The sequence below is a fragment of the Sus scrofa genome, chromosome 16 (genome assembly GCF_054392235.1).
Source record: "Sus scrofa isolate SSC_HxYL_T2T_F1_AM1 chromosome 16, Sscrofa_HxYL_maternal_Yorkshire_Landrace_v2.0, whole genome shotgun sequence".
NCBI lineage: Eukaryota > Metazoa > Chordata > Mammalia > Artiodactyla > Suidae > Sus > Sus scrofa.
Window position 1 is genome coordinate 22,128,296 of NC_139398.1, and position 19,025 is coordinate 22,147,320.

Below are 19,025 nucleotides of genomic sequence, written 5' to 3' on the forward strand. Positions count from 1 at the left end.
ACAAACATCATATAATATCACCCATAAGTGGAAAATTAAAAAAAAAAAAAGGATACAAGTAAACTTATTTGTAGAATAGAAACTGACTCACAGACTTTGAAAAACTTATGATTACCAAAGGGGACATGTGTGGGGTGTGGGAGCAATAGACTGGGGCTATGGGGTTGGCAGAGGCACATTGAGGTATATGAAATGATTCACCATTGGGGACCTTCTGTATAGCACAGAAAACTCTACCCAGTATTATGCGATAATCTATGTGGGAAAAGAATCTGAGAGAGAGGGAATATGTGTATATTTATGACTGGGTCACTTTGTTGTATAGCAGAAAGGATTACATCCTTATAAATTAACTATACTTTAATAAAACTTTTTAAAAAAAGAAACAGGATGTCTCCAGCCTGACACCATTAAATATGTGATTTCTCTAAACAAACAAACAAAAAACATAAGGAGGAATAAAGGAGGAGGGAAAGAAAGGAGGAGAGCATCATTTTTCCAAAGTGCACAAGAAAAGTACTCAAAGGCTGAGGTAGCTGCAGCACACCATTGTTGGGAGGGATGGTATAAGCCCACAAAGAGGGAGAGACACAAGACAGTGGTTTTCAAAGGTAAATAAACCCTTTGGCAAGACATCTTGAAAACCAACAAGTAGGACTACATCAAAATAGAAAGCTTCTGCATAGCAAAGGAATAATCAACAAAAATGAAAAGGCACCCTATTGAATGGGATAAAACATTTGCAAATCATATATCTGATAAGGAGGTAATATCTATAACCAAATCACACACCTCAATAAGTAAAAAAAGAAATCTGATTTAAAAATGGGCAGAGGAACTTAACAGAGTTTTTTTTTTTTTTTCCATAGAAGTCATATAAGTGGCTAATAGTTACATGAAAAGGTGCTTGACATAAATAATCATCAGGAAAATGTACATACATCAAAACTACAACAAGAAATCACTTTACCATTGTTGGAATGGCTGTTATCAAGAAGCCAAGGGCAAGAGATAACAAGTACTGGCAAAGATGTGGAGAAGAATGAACCCCCTGGGCACTGCTGGTAGGGATGTAACTGATATAGCCACTACAGAAAATAGTATGGAGGTTCCTTATAAACAGAAAACAACCATATGATCCATCAATTACACTTGTCCACTTATAAATATTAAGTGAGAACAAAGTCTTGAAGATATATCTGCAATTCCATGCTCACTGCAGCATCATTCACAATAGCTAAGACATGAAAACAACCTAAGTGTCCATCAGCATATGATTGAATAAAGAAGATGTAATTTATTGGAATATAATTCAAAAATACAGTCGTAAGAATGAAAAAATCTTGCCACTTGCAGCAATACGGATGAAACTTGAGAATATTATGATAAGTGAAATAAGTCATCAGAGAAAGACTAATACTCTATTATATCATTTATTTGTAGATGATAAACCAGCTGAACTTATAGAAACAGAGTAGAATAGTGGTTATCAGGTCCTGTGGGGTGGGAGAAATAGGGAGATGTTGATCAAGAGGCACAAAATTACAGTCATGAGATGAATAAGGTCTGGGTATCTAATATATCCCATGGTGATTATAGTTAATATTACTGTATTATATACTGGAAAGTTGCTAAAAGAGTAGTGCTTAAAAGTTCTGATCATAGAAAGGAAATGGCAATTATATAGCATGACGGAAGTGTTGGCTAACACTATGGCGGTGATCATTTTGCAATGTATAAGTGTATCGAATCCACACATTGTATACCTTATGCTTACACATCCTATATGCAAATTATATCTCAATAAAACTGGAGAAATGTTAATTACTGATTTGAGACCATTAGGATAAATGGATAGATAGATAGAGAAAGATAAAATGAAAAATTGATGAATGGCTGTGTTCTCCATTCAAATTCAAATTCAAAGGAGACCTAGGCCACTAATCTGTTCTTTAAAGAGTGACCACAGTGGTAAGGTCTGAGCATGAAGCAGGTCACAGAGCCCCTCAATCTGAAATTCTCAGAGATTTTCTGGGTCACTCAGATTAAAGATCTCACATAATCTCTACCCTTCTGCTTAACTCTCTGATGTTTCTTACCTTCCACAACTCCCTTCTTTGTTCACTAGCAATTTGCACACTCTCCTTCTCTCTGCTGGAAATGTTCTTTCTGAGATGGATCCACAAACAGCTGCTCCACTTCCTTTCTATCTGTTGTCAAATGCATCCTCATAGGACTGTAATGGGCATTATATCTGAAAATCTATACTGATTTCCTATTGCTTCTGTAATGGATTTTTTTTTAACCTAGCACCTTCTTAAACAATATTAACAAAAATATAGTGTCTATGACTACATGGTTAACATGTATAATTTTTTTAAAGTATTTCCAATAATGCATTTTGAGGACAAGAAGAATTATCAGGTTATCTTGGGTAGGAATAAAATTTAAATATTGCTTGCTCCAACTTTGCACCTATTACACACTTTAACTATTCTTCAAGATTTAGAAGTCACTTCTCCCAAGTTCTTTCTTCAGGAAGTTTCTCCCCTTTCATCAAACTATACCTAAAGCCCAGCAGCTGCACTATGCATCATAGAATTGTATCCTGCAAAACCCAGATGCTATCTTCTTAGGACCTAATTCTCCCTCCCCACGTAGATGGGGATCTGTTTGAGGATTTGATTAGTTTATCTCAGTATCTTGTTAATACAGCACCTATCAGGCCATTGGTTATAAATAAATGTGCTTCGGAGGAATTAAGAATCAAATCCAGCTCCACTGGATTCACTCATCATTTGCTTTAACACTTCATGTAATGTGAAACCCACAATCTCATGAAGCACTCCTCTTATTTATGTACAAGTGTTAACATCTTTAAAAAAAGTGAAACCAAAATTCTTTCCTACTGAAATACACCAGCCATTGATAGGTCTCTTAGCTCTCAAGCAACACAGAAATACAGCTACTTCCTCTTCTACATGACAGCTCTACAACTTCCTAAAGGCATGTATCACATTCCTCTGGAGTATTTTCCTTTCAAGGCCAAACATTCTTAGTTCTATCTGCTGAGGTGTGCATTCTCTGGTTTCTAAAATAAGGCAAGTGGAGTTCACACAGAGTTCTTGTAAAGTGTGACAAGGCAGAAGACAAGGAAATCATTGTCTGCAGTACATTTTACTACTCACATTTAAAATATTGCAAAAGCAGTAAAAACATGTGTTGTTTAATCTTAATAATCATCTATTTCCTGGACTTGTTTATCATTCCTTATATTTAGTAGCATCAATTTCTTTCCTTGCTCTTGCTATATCCATCATCAGTCCTTGTCAATGCAAAAAGGGTTAAAGGAGTGACTACTTTGTGAAGGCAAGTACTTTTTTATTTCAATTTTGAGGGAAAAAAAGAGGATCTGTCTCTTATCAGCACTGACTGAAGCATCTAAATCCTGTAATACTTTACTCTGAATTAATATCAAAAGTATGTTCAGGCCATAAAACACTGTAAATATTTAAATAGTAGTATATATATAAAGGAGCTCAAAATATAAAGTCTGGCCCATGTTTTAATTTTATTATGGGGCTTTAAAACACTAACACATTTTTTTGAAGACTGGAAAGAATAAAAGGTCTGTCAGAATGGAGGAGGTTTTATTTAGGACCCAGTCTTGAAGATCATAATCTCCAAACAAAAGGTGATAATCGAACTCAAAAGGAAACATCCTGAGAAAGTGTCAGTTCTCTCATTAACTTTCATCAGATTTCCCAGACAGAAGCTGGGACAGAATCATAGAGCATGAAATATCAGAATAGCAAATAAAAAGAGAAGAAGAAAGTAGCTCATGCATGCAATCCCATTCTCACGCAATTGTTCTCTTATGAATGCTATAAATGCACATATAAATACATAAAATAAAAACTTATAAATGCACATTTTTTGAAAATGCACAGAAATTGACATTGACAACAAAGTTCTGGGGAGTTCCTACGGTGGTACAGTGGGTTAAGAATCCAACTGCAGGACCTCGGGTGGCTGCGGAGGTGTGGGTTCGATCCCTGGTCCAACTCTGTGGTTAAAAGATCTAGCGTTGCTGCAGCTGTGGCATAGGTTAGAGCTGCAGCTAGGATTCAGTCTCTGGCCTGGAACTTCCATAGGCTGTGGATATGGCCATTAAACAAAGAAATTCTGGAGATGGATGGTGGTGATGGTTACACAACAATACGAACGTAAGTAGTGCCATTGAATAGTCCACTTAAAGTGATCAAAATAATAACATTTCTGTGATGTATATTTTTTCATTTTAGACAATTTAAAGTTATATAATTTTTTTAAATGTTGAAATAAAATAGTATTATAATGCTTTCTCAGGTAAAGCTCAGATTATTTATGAAAATCAACACTACATGATACACAAAACAGCAATATCAAGTTATCTGACCCAAATTTTGAAATCATTTAGAGAAAAATTCAAATACATTAAAGAATTTTAAATGTAAATTAAGTCATGAGATTAATCATTTATAATGATGTTTGTTTTCCTGATTGAAATAATTATATTATAAATGCTGTAGAAATATTTAGCATCTCAATTTCATATTTTAATGCCTATTGTTTAACGTTTTCTAGATTATAAAAGTTTCTCTAACATATAGTGAACATTAAGTGTAAAATATAACTAATAACATAATATGCCAATATGATAAACATTTTAATTTTTATAAACATTAAGTATAATAAAGATAAATGCTAACTTTTTATAAACATGTCTAAATATTAGTGTTTTTAAATGTTTAATAATCATTTGAGGCAGGTACATAAATGCACACATTTTAATTCACATAAACAATCTCTTAATTAACCAAATAATTGCCAAATTAGACAATTTTAAAGAGAACTATCATTTTGGGGCTTATTTCATAGAATGTATCAATTTATATTATTTATAAATAAACTTGCCATATGTATGCCTTGGATAGAGATGCTAGGAATGTTTGTTAAATGGCAATATCAATAGTAATTTTTTAAAAAAAAATTCTCATTCTAAATTAACAATAAATAGTTATATTTATCTCTTCATATAGGCATCAGAAGTTTTGGTGAGACTCTTCCTTTAGAAATTATTTTAAACTGTATTCAAACTCAGATGTGGAAAATTTTCAATAATATTAGTTTTTCATGCATTTTATTTAATAAAAGCAAAAGAAATCATAAAAGGAAGCTATATGGGTGGAACAAATGGAGGCTATTTCTGAGAAATTGCAGTTATCTTTGATTTTTGATTTACTCTTATCTACCACAAGGTGATAAATTTGACAAAAAGTCTTCTTAATGGTTTCTGTGCATGAAGAACTAGTTATCATTCTATTAATGAAGTGCCTCATCATCCACTCTTTTCCTGTCTAGTGGTCTGAGGCGTTGTTAGCACCAAGACTTCTGTCTCCAATGAAAATCAATGCTTCAAAAAATCTATTCCATAGTTTATGTCAGAATTGTTTCACTTTCAGTTCTAAATAATATGCATTATATAAACATATAAACACAGGTTATAAAAGACATTATGAATATGCATACTTTTCTAAAGTAGTTACAGTTCATCTAGTTGATACTGAACAAGTAAACTCAAGGGGAAAGCAAGTGTTTTCTTCATGCAGTTGTTGCCTGTCCAGTGTTAATTTAACCAACGCATTTATATTCTGCACCCAGGCTTCATCTTTATATGATTTTTAACTTCTTTTTATTTTCAGTTAGATACGGTCTCCATCTACAGTTATTTTGCCAATATTAAAGTTTTGATCTTTCTTCAATCACATTTATCTGACTATATAAGCTCATCTACTCTATAGAGTTATTCACACTGCAATGCTATAAGTGTAGTCTAATACTAAATCTTCTTCTTCATCAATCTTACTAAATTTTCTTTTTTATATTCTTTTTTTTTCCATCCTTTCTGTGAGAAGTGCTTCTCAGAGGCTGAAGTGACCTAAGAGACCTATATTGTCCATACTTCTATGCCGTTAAATGACCAATTAGGGTAAACTTGGAAAAGATAATCGTATGAGAAAAAAATAACCCATAATATCCCCATTTGATAAAAGAATGTGTAGTATCTAAGATAATCTCATTGTTTGTCCATACATTTTTCCTCATGTACAAACCTTAGTTCCTCTGGAGATTTATACCTTCATAAATTTCCATTAAAAAACTTCTCCAAATGTTTATCAAAATGTTCTCTTTTTTCCACAAATACATGATTTTCCCAAAGGTAAACAAACACAACCACGAAAATTCCTTAATATTTATATTGCCAAACATTTTATTCTCTTGTCCTCATTATTTACTTAAAAATAACTAGCATTGTAGGTATAGTCTCCCCATCACGCACTCACTCAATATTTGACACTCTGGCTTTTGGTTTCTGACCCTAATTCCAAACCAAAAGAGCTCCTATGTTCTAACCTTTCTGGATTTTCTTCAGCCCTGATGTCCCCTTCTAACGGATTAATGTTGTCTTTCCTATGATCTACTCTTCTTTAGGTTTACAAAAGAGAATAATTTTTAGCCTTATTCCATTAATTATTTGATGGCCTCTGCCCCCCTTTTGGCTTGACGATGAGGGTGAAAAGTGATGAGAGAATGGCAGTTTCTTTATTTCCACTTAATTGACCTTTTATTTCCAGGCAACATCAATCCATGCTTAATTCTTTTTTGTTTTTGTGTTTTTAGGGCAGTACCCACGGCATATGGAGGTTCCCAGGCTAGGGGTCGAATCAGAGCTGTAGGTGCCGGCCTACACCACAGCCACAGCAAAGCTGGATCCAAGCCACATCTGAGACCTACACCACAGCTCACAGCAATGCTGGATCCTTAACCCACCGAGCGAGGCCAGGGATCAAACCCATGTCCTCATGGATATGAGTCGGGTTCGTTAACTGCTGAGCCATGAGAGGAACTTCAATACATGCTTAATTATTAATTAACCTATATCTAATCAGTATTTCAGATTTCAGCTCACAATTCTAAGGAAGTGTAAATTTTGAAATCTTTAAGACATTAGCTTGTATAGTGTCAGAAAAGAATACCTTTCAAATCAATGTAGTTCTTTAAAGATCAATTTACAAATATTTAAAAATACCTTATTTAACAATGAATTCCATTATTTTAAACTAAAATGATAAATAGTTTTGAATATAATATGCGGTATGTTATAATGTATTATGTAAGAGTTGATAAAACAACTGTCATTTTGAAGTGTCTGCTTTAACTCTGCCATGGAACACCTACTTTGATCACTGGCCGGCTTGACCGGATCTCCTTAAAAACTGTCCGCATTCCAAAACAGATTCTCTAGAAACAGGGGTACATCATTTCATTTTAAAGGGAATATAAAATCTCCCTGCATGCTATCCTGCCCTTCCTCTATTTCCCATTGGTTCTTATGTATCAGGCTTTGAAAACTGGAACTCAAATGGTTTGACTTAAAAATCAGACTGGCTTCGGAGTTCCTGTCATGGCTCAGCGGTTAATGAACATGACTAGTATATGTAAGGATGTGGGTTCAATCCCTGGCCTTGCTCAGTGGGTTAAGGATCCGGCATTGCCATGAGCTGTGGTGTAGGTTGCAGATGTTGCTTGGATCCCACATTGCTGTGGCTGTGGTGTAGGGTTCCTATTCGACCCCTAATCTGGGAACCACCATATGCTGTGGGTGCAGCCTTAAAAAGACAAGAGACAAAGAAAAAAAATCAGACTGGTTTCAAAAACATTCACCAGAAGAATCAGTGATCTTGGGTGTTTTAAGTTTGTCAGCTCTTTTCATTCCCCTACTAGAAGCACAAATCTAGATTTATCCAAATTCATCATCCATAACCCTTAATAGAGATAGGAATACAAACTCCATAATCCTGAGCTGATAAGGCTCCAAAACTAAATATAGTTGATCCAACCAAGAAAAAGTGAGATTAATAGCTATTTTAGCCTGAAGAAAACAAAAAAAAATATGCTAGACTTTTGAAAATTTAAAGTAAATAATACAGATAATCTCTTAAGAAATTTGGGCTTGACACATGTGTATGAAAAGGTTTTTATTTATACCAAGTTCAACCTGAAGGAAATAGTTCTGCAGCTGCAAGGTAAGATCCTATCTTCCTTTGCTTAATCTGCAGTACCCTGAATCTTTATTGCATTGTTAAAATAGGCAACTTCCCATGCCAAGATTTAATTAAAGTTTAAATATTTGAAGGGGAGGTGATAATGTCTCTAATAAAAAATTTACCTGTCTTGGGATCAATAGAGAAATAAGGTTGTCCCTGAAGAATGCTGTAAACCACTCTGGCACTGTTTCCATAGGTTGGGTCATCTGCATCTGTGGCCTTGACCTGGAGTACATATGCACCTGGAAAATAAGACAATAGGACTCTAGCATCTTTGTTTTACAGAGTTCAGGATTATGTTCCTTGTCTCTGGACTCCATTTTTCTATCAAATTTGTCACTATTTAATTCTGTGAGTATGCAATGTCACCGAGAATAACTTAACTATCATAACCAAAATGTTGGACAACAATATTAGCTGTTAGTACAAAGGATATCTATTTTAAATATCTATTTTAAAAGCCTTGTCCATTCCCATTAGCTAGATCATTGACCTGAAAGTCATTACAAGAGCTTCATTGATCTGTACACCAAAGAAAACTTGACACAGCTTGCATTAGCTCATCTGCTTACTGTAGATGCTTTAATTGCATGATTAGGATATCAATAGAAGAGCTAAAAGGTTTAAAGGCTTACTGAACTTTAGAAGGTGTGAGTAATTTGCAGTTGCAATTTAAAAATTAACACATACTAGTTTAGGAAGCCTTTAGTTAGGACAGAATATTTGAGAATATGAAGAACCGAACATAATTACAATTCTACCTAGAGAAGAACATTTATGCCTTAAGACTGAATTAGCCTAAGTGTTCACTGATATAGGAAAACTTTAAAGACAATCCAAATGATCTGTAGCTTTTCTCTATTTAACACTTGGCCATATTTTTTATGTACTAAGAGATGTTGATGGGAGATTTTTTATCAAAATGTTTGTCTTCTATATTAACAGTCATAATTACATCTTTATCTAAGAACTGTTTTAAGGGAGTATCTCTTCTTAATGTCCATTCAATGCTATTATTCTGAGTTGAGAACAAAGATCAAATTATCAAAATTGGTATAAATAAAATAATATGTTGCTGACAAAGGAAGGAAATGTCCACTGAGAATAAAGGGAGTGATAGGTACATCCAAAGTTATACAATGGCCAGAACACGCTTCATCTCTTCAATATAACTACCATTTTGGGGAATGCAGAATTACTCCATTTACTCATTCAGGCCTTTCCCTTAAGGCAGTGCAAACCAGGAGCAAACTCAAAGGTTCGCTCTAAAAGTTAAGAGAATGAACCCTCTGTTCACCTCTAATTTTTTGTTAAATGAAGGGTTAGGATGCTGAAAAAAGTAAGAAATCATAACTTTCAGTAGACATTCAGTGTCAAATATTTACCTTCAGAGGCATTGGTGAATTCTAGTTTATCAACAGATGAAACATATGTTTTATTATAACAGCCTTTCCCAGGAAAGGAAACTACTGGAAAGAAAGTAGGTAAACATTCCTAAGATGTCAGGAAAAATAACTAATATTATTCATCATCATGCAACAACATTTGCAACATCATTAATAATTATCTGACAAATAATTATAGGTGTTAGGGACCTGCATTAAGGATTCATCAAAACTATGTCCCCCTTAATGCTATAGGAATGAACCATTGCAAGAGTGAATTCCCCTTTTCGGGGTAGGGATTTTTTTCCCCAGAAAAATCACTCACGTGAATCTTTATTATCACGTCATCACACATGTTTCATACAGGTAAAGTCTACAAATATTAAATAATGCCCAATTCTATGGATTTCCCATCGTGGCTCAGCAGAAACAAATCTGACTAGGAACCATGAGGTTGTGGGTTTGAATCCTGGCCTCACTTATATAGGTCACTTTGCCGTACATTAGAAATTGACAGAACATTGTAAATCAACTATAATGGAAAAATTAAAAATCATAAAATAAAAAAATATATATAGTCAATGACATCCACAAAAACTGGAGTAATCTTCTTGTTTGTAGCAGTCATCCAGGAGTATATTCTCCTATCACCAAATCCAGTATGACAGTGTAAGCACTCTAAATGTTGAATTTCTTTTCTTTTTTCTTTCTTCTTTTTTTCTTTTTTCTTTTTTTTTCATTTTAGGGCCACACCCATGGCATATGGAAGTTCTCAGGCTAGGGGTTGAATCAGAGCTACAGGTGTCAGCCTACACCATAGTCACAGCCACACAAGATTTGAGCCACGTCTGCAACCTACACCACAGCTCATGGCAAAACCAGAGCCTTAACCCACTGAGTGGGGCTAGGGATCAAACCCACATCCTCATGGATATTATTTAGGTTTCTTCCTGATGAGCCACAATAGGAACTCCAAATGTTGAGTTTCAGAGAATTTACATTCTTTCTTCTCCCCGAGTTCTATTCAATGAGCATAATGTGGGTTTTGGTGCTTTCGTTCATAATGAAACCACACATGGCCAACTTCTGCTTGCATGTGCAAAGTGTGATAGTCACACTTGATTTCATTAAGATTAATATTTTCAATGGGAATGAATTTTAGAAATAATCTGACCCAATGTCTGCATTTTCAGAAAGAATCGAAGCCCAATGATGTTAAAATCATTGTTATTGACACTAAAAGCTATTCTCATACAAAATGATAGAGGTGAATGTAGAACTGAGTCCAACTACCTCCTGATTTCAGCTAAAGTATGCATTAATCTGTTGATTCATTCATTTCTTCTTTCAATCAAGAATTATTCAGTGGTTCACACCGTGCAACTGGTACTATTCTCAACATATAATTTTAAAAAATGTGCTATGCAATTATTTATTGTTAAATACCACTTCTGGCATGACAGTTTAATATTCTGTTATTTTTTCATTTAGGGTATTACATAAAAAATTACTAGAAATATGTCATAAACCTAAATGGATTATATTGAATTTGACTTCTATTTTTTTTTTAATGTTCCAGATGTAAAAGGACATTCTATTCATTGAATATATCCTTTGCTTTTTATCACTCCTGCAATTGTCTCAGCTGGTTTAGATTCTTACTCTCACAATTGCAAGTTTCAAAAGCATTCTAACAGCTTCCTCTTCCAGCTTCTTTTACACAAGAGCATCAGAATCATTGTCCAATAACACAAGATTGATCATGTTACTGTCATTCATTAAAAAATTAGTTAGAATGAGAGAAGAAAAGAACTTCTAATGGATTTCTACTCCTACCGAAGGAAATATTGTCTAAATTCATTGACATGCTATGAATAGCATGATATGAATGGGTTTCAATAGCCCTCCCAGATTAATTTCTAATTCTGTGCTGCCAGAGACCAATGCAGTGATTGCACATACTCATTTAGTATTTATTTGAGGCTCTTTTTGCCTCTGTGCTCTGCTCAGGTGATCCTGCTATCTGGAGGACATTCGTTTCCACCGGCTGGAAAAATACTACTCACTCTGGATGTCCCAGTTTTACCATCACTTTTGTGAATCCTTCTTTTTCTGCTCCCAAGCAGAGGTCAATTTGTCTGCTCGTATGTGCTCCCATCAGCCTTAGTATATTTTGATTTTTTAAAACTCTATCCATTGTGTGCTATTCTCATGGATAGCAAAGTCTTTTACATCAGTAGCCTTTCCATATTCATTTTTGTATGTCTCCTGTCTGTCATGAATTATGTCCCAAGTAAATGCTTTTTGGTGGATACTTATAATACTCATATATAAACACAAAAGACACAAATACAGCACATAATACTCTAAATGGCAACTTGGAAGCTAGTCATAGCCTTTAGAGTCTTTTAAAAAATATTTTTATTATAGTATATTTACAATATTCTGACAATTTCTGTTGTACAGCAAAGTTACCTGGTGTGTATATACCTGGTGTGTATATACACACACACACATATATACACACATTCCTTTTATTATAATATATTTATAATATTCTGACAATTTCTGCTGTACCACAAAGTGACCCAGTATGTGTATATATATATATATATATATATATATATATATATAAAGATTCCTTTTAGAGTATTTTTAAATACTAATTCGGGAGTTTAATTTGTCTTGGATTTCTAATGTACATTGTTATTCTCATTTAAGAAAGAAGAGCCAGAAACGAGTGACATTACATTTAAAAAAGCACATGATGGAGTTCCCGTCATGGTGTGGCGGAAACGAATCCGACTAGGAACCATGAGGTTATGGGTTTGGTTCCTGGCCTGCCTCAGTGGATTAAGGATCTGGCGTTGCCATGAGCTGTGGTGTAGGTCACAGACTCCGCTCGGATCCTGTGTTGCTGTGGCTGTAGTGTAGGCTGGCAGCTATAGCTCTGATTGGACCCCTAGCCTGGGAACCTCCATATGCCACGGGTGCAGCCCTAAAAAGCAAAATAAAAATAAAATTAAAAAGCACACGAGCAAGATTTATCCATAATATGGAGCACAAACCTGAGGGAAGTCAATAAAAAATTATTTGCTGAATACACTATTATTAACCCTTCTCAGGACAGAGGCATAAACAGGAAAGTAAATAAAAATTTAATGTGGCGGATTTTCTCTTTGCTTTTACCTTATGTATACACTGTGTTATTATCAAGAAATAATACAGTTAGAGTTAAAAAAGTATAGAATGATAAATATAACACATTTTATTTTCAAATAGGATTGGAAAATAAATCTATATTTTATTACATAAAAGAAAACATTAAGCAGAGTTCCCAACATGGCTCAGTGTGTTAAGGATCCAGCAGAACTTCCACATGCCACAAATGCGGCCATAAAAAAAGAAGACATGAAGCAGCAGATAAATGAGACATTTTCCAAATTGAGCCAGACAGGGGAGTGAGTGAGGATGTATGCACACTTGCGACATCTTGGAAAGTGCTCAGATCCTGTACAATGCTGAAACATGAGTTCTGCTAATGCAGTTTAATTATAAAGTAAAAGCAAGCTAGACACACAGCAGGTGAGCTCAGTCTGTAAAGGAATTAGGTTTTTTAATCAATTTTACTTTAGATTTCATTGCACTGCTTATGAACACTTGGCTCTTAAGGTCCTTGTGTAGACTCTCTTCCTATATTTGCCCCTTAAATTCTTAAATGGCTCCTCTAGACTCTGTATCTTCAACCACAGCTGCATAAAAAGACATTTGCAAGGATTATTAAGGATATCAATTCCTGCGGCCCTTATTAAAAAGTCCAATTTACTTGTTCTTGTATGTGCCAGTTATCAGAAATGCTTGAAAATCTCTGCAGGTAAGTCTGATGAATAGCCGTGGCTGAGAAGCCAGTCCTACATAATTTTCTTAGGCCCTTCTTCAGTTAGGAGAGGCTGCATTGCTTGCCATTGTGTTTACCATCTTTGTCTCCAGAACCTTAATGCTTAGGCTTGAATCCTAGGCGGACCACTAGTACACTGTGTGATCTCAAGCAAATTACTTATCCTCTGTTTTAGTTTCCTCATATGCAAAAAAAGTGAAGAAGAGAGTATTCATTTTCTAGAAGTATTAAATGAGTTAATATTTATAAAGAAATTATAAGAGTTTTCCACACAGTATGTGCTTGTTAAAATAAAATAAATACATATGTACTCCTGCACTACAGAGAGGCTACCTCCTAAATGTATAACACTAGCATCACTGTCTTCGTGTTCCATACCTTAATATTTGAATATTAATTGAATATTGGATTTTATCACCTGTATGTTAGGAAAAAAAATGTGATTTTTAGAAATATGTTCTAAATTTATAAATATTAAATATGCAGACAAGTAGACTATGATGATATTGGGCCACTTTACTAGAGACATAGGAATGAAAAGTTTGCATAGTTTTTAAATCTGCTTGAAATAATCAGAACTTTTAAGGATTAGAAAAGACATATGGGGAGTTCCCATTGTGGCTCAGCAGTAACCAACCTGAATAATATCCATGAGGACTCAGGTTTGATCCCTGCCCTTGCTCAGTGGGTTAAAGATTTGGCGTTGCTGTGAGCTATAGTGTAGGTCACAGACATGACTTGGATCCTGCATTGCTGTGGCTGTGATGTAGGCTGGCAGCTGTAGCTCCAATTCGACTCCCAGCCTGAGAATTTCCGTATACTATGGGTGTGGCCCCAAAAAGCAAGCAAGCAAGCAAGCAAGAGAGACATATGCCATAAAAATCCCCTGGAGGGGGAGTTCCCGTCGTGGCGCAGTGGTTAACGAATCCGACTAGGAACCATGAGATTGCGGGTTCGGTCCCTGCCCTTGCTCAGTGGGTTAACGATCCGGCGTTGCCGTGAGCTGTGGTGTAGGTTGCAGAGGCGGCTTGGATCCTGCGTTGCTGTGGCTCTGGCGTAGGCTGGTGGCTACAGCTCCGATTCAACCCCTAGCCTGGGAACCTCCATATGCCGCGGGAGCGGCCCAAGAAATAGCAATAACAACAAAAAAGACAAAAAAAAAAAAAAAAAAAAAATCCCCTGGAGGGGAGGTGATGCTCCCTTGAACCGTATTTCTAAAATCAGAGCAGGCAGGCAATTTGGCTTTTCTCTGCCTCCAACTTCAACTCTGCTCAGCCTGGCCTCAGAGTATCCCCTGGCACATGTAATGTTGGGACATCAGCTTATGATTTGTTATTCAGTCCAATGATCCAAAAGCACTCTAAGGTTATAAAACTTTCCTCCTCTATATTCCCTAAATATTTTAGACTATACATATTTACACCTTGTGATTCAAATGTGCTTTGATGGCTAAGTGAATCCATTTTTATGAGCACTTTATCTCTGTGTTGTATGCCAAGAATTCTATACAAACACCAATACAAATTCTAATGCTGGCTCCCTGCAACACATAATTAACTCTGACTTCTAGTGATGGTGTGATGTTATCTCCTTTGTAGTTGATGCAACTTAGAAGTTTTTTTCATAGATGTTGTCAAGAAATTCTATAGAAATCATAATAAAACGGATGAGTTTGGAATTCATTCATTCATTCATCCTCAGTTATAATTCAGTAAGCTTTGTATTTTTGCTGTGTAGCATCATATTCTTAAAGGATAAAGAAATCACTTCTGGTCTGGATGTATTTAGCCAAAATAGTAAAGATTACTTAATTAGAGTTAATTTAAAACACCCAATACACTTGAAATTATTTGTTTTTATTTGATTGGATGATTCTGCCACATAAAATGTAAGAATTATTTATCTATCTATTTGTCTATCATCTGTTATCTACATCTATCTCTTCTATTCATTTATCATTCTATCTATCTAGTTTTAGTATGAGGTAAAATACAAATTGTGTATGTATTCGTGTATATATATTCTTGGGGGTGGATATATATATATGTGTGTTTATACCAGAAGTCAAATGTATTGAATTATAGAACTAGTTCTGTAATTAAATAGATAAAAGAGCTCTTGCAAATTATTTCAATTCTGTAAGGATAATAATTTAATTTTAGTGGATAATGTAGTAATTCTCTGAAAAAAATTTAATTGTAGGAACCATTCACATACATATCATATTCCACTGTCTCCCTCATATTTAAATATATATTAGAAGGATCTTGACTCCAAAGGAAGCATCTACCACATGTCTAAACTAACAAACCTGAAACTTTTTTCTGGTTAATAATGATGAGCTAAGGAATGTAAATATAACCCATTTCAAGAAATAAAACCAGAGTGGAGATTTTATGGAATCTTCTAGGAAATCACTTGTTTCTTTTTCTACAAATGCCTTGTTCTTTTGCAGTTATTTCTACATGTTAGAGGACACATGACTAGAGACAGTCATACACAAGAGACTACACACACTTGAAAATCACAAGAATGGTAATGGGGAGTATTGATCCCAACTGCCTATAGCTCAACCTCCAAGCATTTTGATGATTTGAGGCCATATGTCGCTTTTACTGTGAGATTTTATACTTGGAGATGGACTGGAGTTTTCTGTTACTTCTAAATTAACCAGATGTTGGCAAGTCACTTCAACATGCTAAGACTCTATTATTTCAAATCAAAAATGGGTGTATAAATAGTAGGAACCTCATGGAATTCATTTATGAGTTAATGTATGTGAGTTGCTTTGCATAATAAATGGCACATAGAGTGCCCACATCAAAATGGTTGTTCCAATTCCTCAACTTTGTAATGGTGGGCTAAGATTTCACTGTTTCAAATCTTACCTCTTTTCTAAATAACTTTTCCATTACTGCAGTTTAGTCTTTCGGTGACAGGATTTTGAACGTATCAAGGCTCTGTCTAAATCCTTTGGTGGTGTGTTTTGAATCACTACACACAGCTTGAACTCTTTCAAGACTGCGATGATCACTGTACAACTATAAATGTACTACATTCATTGAATAATAAAAAAAAAGTGATTATAAACAAACAAAAAAGACTGTTCATACTCTAGTATCCATCTGTTTTTTTCATTCTAAATCTTAAGCTTTCAGTTTCTCAAAACCTCTCCTCTAGGAAACATGTTTTACTGTTCAACAAAAATTAGATCTCTACCAACTCATTTTTGGGTAGCAACTCCGGATCTCTCATCCAAGAACTGGAAACATATATCTGAATTCCATAAAGAGTCTGCAAAGTATGCATTAAGCCATATATGTAAATCATCTTTCTGGAATTTTCCACTATTGTCTGCTTCCCAGTCACTTCCCATTATCCAGTCTACCTACCACTGGGAGTACTATAGACAGACTGATACATCGTCACACTTCCACAGAATACTTCCATCGGCTCCTTCACTTAATTGAAATTTTGCTTTCTCCTGAGCCTAGTGTGACCCATTAGCACATTCCAGCCCCACTATTGCATTCCTTCAGCTTTCAGACTCTGCTTCTGATTAAGTGATCTTTCCTACCACCAGAGAAAGGGGCTCCTTGTGTTTACCTGTCTTCTTTAGAGGTATCTAATTGGTTAATGCAAACCTCTTTCTTCAGATTGTCTCTAACTATGGTTGTTTTCCTCAACATCATGTATTCTTGCTTCTCCCCTTTTTTCCTTGATCACCATGTCTTCGTCTTCCTTCCACATGCTTTTCCTCTCCCTGCCCTTTAAAGGTTCATGTACCTCAACTTTTGTCTCTCACCCTATAAGTCTAACTTTACAATCTCACTCATATTTGCCCCAGGTGCCAGTGACTGGACAATCATTTATATTTTTCAGTTGTTTAAATAATAAAACTTACCAGTTAACTTGACCAACATTTCACCCAATTGCTTGGTTACATTCTAAACAATTTAAAAAAATCCCTTATTTTTAGCATCCCACCCAGTCCCCTTTATTGACTAAATACGGCTAACATGTGTTCCTCCTCTTCATTCTGCCACTACTTTTCTTCAAAATTTTACTGCTTCTTACCTGGATTATGGCCTTAGGGTATTTAATAATCTCCCTGTTATCGGTCATAACCACCTACCATTTTCCGTGTGTACTGAAAGCCACATTCATCTTTTAAAAATGCACATTTGATCTTGTCCTCAACACCATCTCTACTGTTCTTTATGAGTTTGTCTCTACCTACATTTCCAGGTTTGTCTCTTGTGACACTTCCTGTGTACTCAGTGATCCCTCAGTACAATATTACTTTCCTGAGACATAATGCCACATCAGACCCTGCTCTTTATAGACAGTGCTGTGGATATCAGAAACATCTGCTTTCACCCGGTTGAAATACAGCCCAAATTAAAGATTGGACATAAAAGCTTTTCTTCCAGAAACTCATTTCCATATGTTCACAAAGCATCATAGCAAGTCTCTCATGCCTCCACAAGCAGCAAGCATGACATACAGAATGAAGACTGCTTACTGTTCTTCTTTCAATTCCAATACTAACTACGGAGTTTGGTACTTAATAAATTCCTCTTGAGTAAGTTAATAAAAAATAAATGAGTTTGGCTTAGAAAATATTTTTAATCACCTGATGATACAAGTTTCCAGTGAAGCCTTTATTATACCTCTTGACTCGGGCCAAAAACTCAATCTCCCCGTGTCTCAGCATTTATGACAGTGAGGCTGTTTTGCTGTCTCTTATGGAAATCAAAGGAGCAGCTTCAAATCAAAAGTGGCATGAGAACTCTTAATGACAATGCCAAAAGAATACAAGAAATCAACTGTTGGTGTGTTAGTGATCTTGACACATAAGCCCTGCTAAGTCTCCGGAGGCATCTATGATTCCACTCTCAGTTTCAAGAAAGAGAATAAACTTCTGTAAAAGTAAGGACTGTATTGGGGTAGTATCTAGGGAAAATTCATTATAATGAAGTGTAGCACTTATTACACTTATTACATTAATTCACATTGCCTGGAATAGGTGATTCTTTTTTGGTTTGTTTTTGGCCGTGCCTGAGCCACAGTAGTGACCCAAGCCACAGCAGTGATGATGCCAGATCTGTAACTTACTGAGCCACCAGGGAACTGCTGGAATCAAGTGATCTGACTATTGATTATTTCCCAAAGTCAAAGACAGAAGGATGCCACATAACTTTACAATATTGGCAAAAGAGCCCACAGATCCACATGTACATTGATAGCAAGCATGTTCGGCTATAAAGTGGCAGTGATTATAGCCATTAGTGTTTAAATAATATTAGCTAATAAAGTGTGTTATTTCTGTATAGTACTGAGATAGAACATTAAGAATTTGTTGTGCTGCTGTGGTGAAATATTGCAGCGCTTTAGGCCAAAGTTTAGCTTTCGTGATTATTAAAGAAATAAAAGACGTGAACACCCACAGTACAGTTGACTCTTATTAAGCACAGTTTTGTATGGAGAGCCAACTACATATTAAACCTGGATTTTCAACTCCATGGAGAGTAGGAACCCTCCAACCTCTGTGCTGTCCAGTGATCAGCTGGATTTGTTCTGCTAGATCAT

At 35.3% G+C, this 19,025-nt stretch overlaps 1 protein-coding gene across 18 annotated transcripts in view; it reads right to left on the minus strand.

The window, feature by feature from the left end:
* Positions 1 to 19,025, minus strand: part of CDH12 (cadherin 12) — a 989,627-nt gene that overhangs the window by 95,680 nt on the left and 874,922 nt on the right. For 13 of the 18 annotated variants that reach the window (XM_021077037.2, XM_085001675.1, XM_085001688.1 and 10 more), the window contains one exon: positions 8,273 to 8,392. The exons of the other annotated variants lie outside the window; for them this stretch is intronic. In XM_021077037.2, the coding sequence (XP_020932696.1) occupies positions 8,273 to 8,392 (120 nt within the window). The remainder of the gene's footprint in view (positions 1 to 8,272; positions 8,393 to 19,025) is intronic. 18 annotated transcript variants of the gene reach the window in all.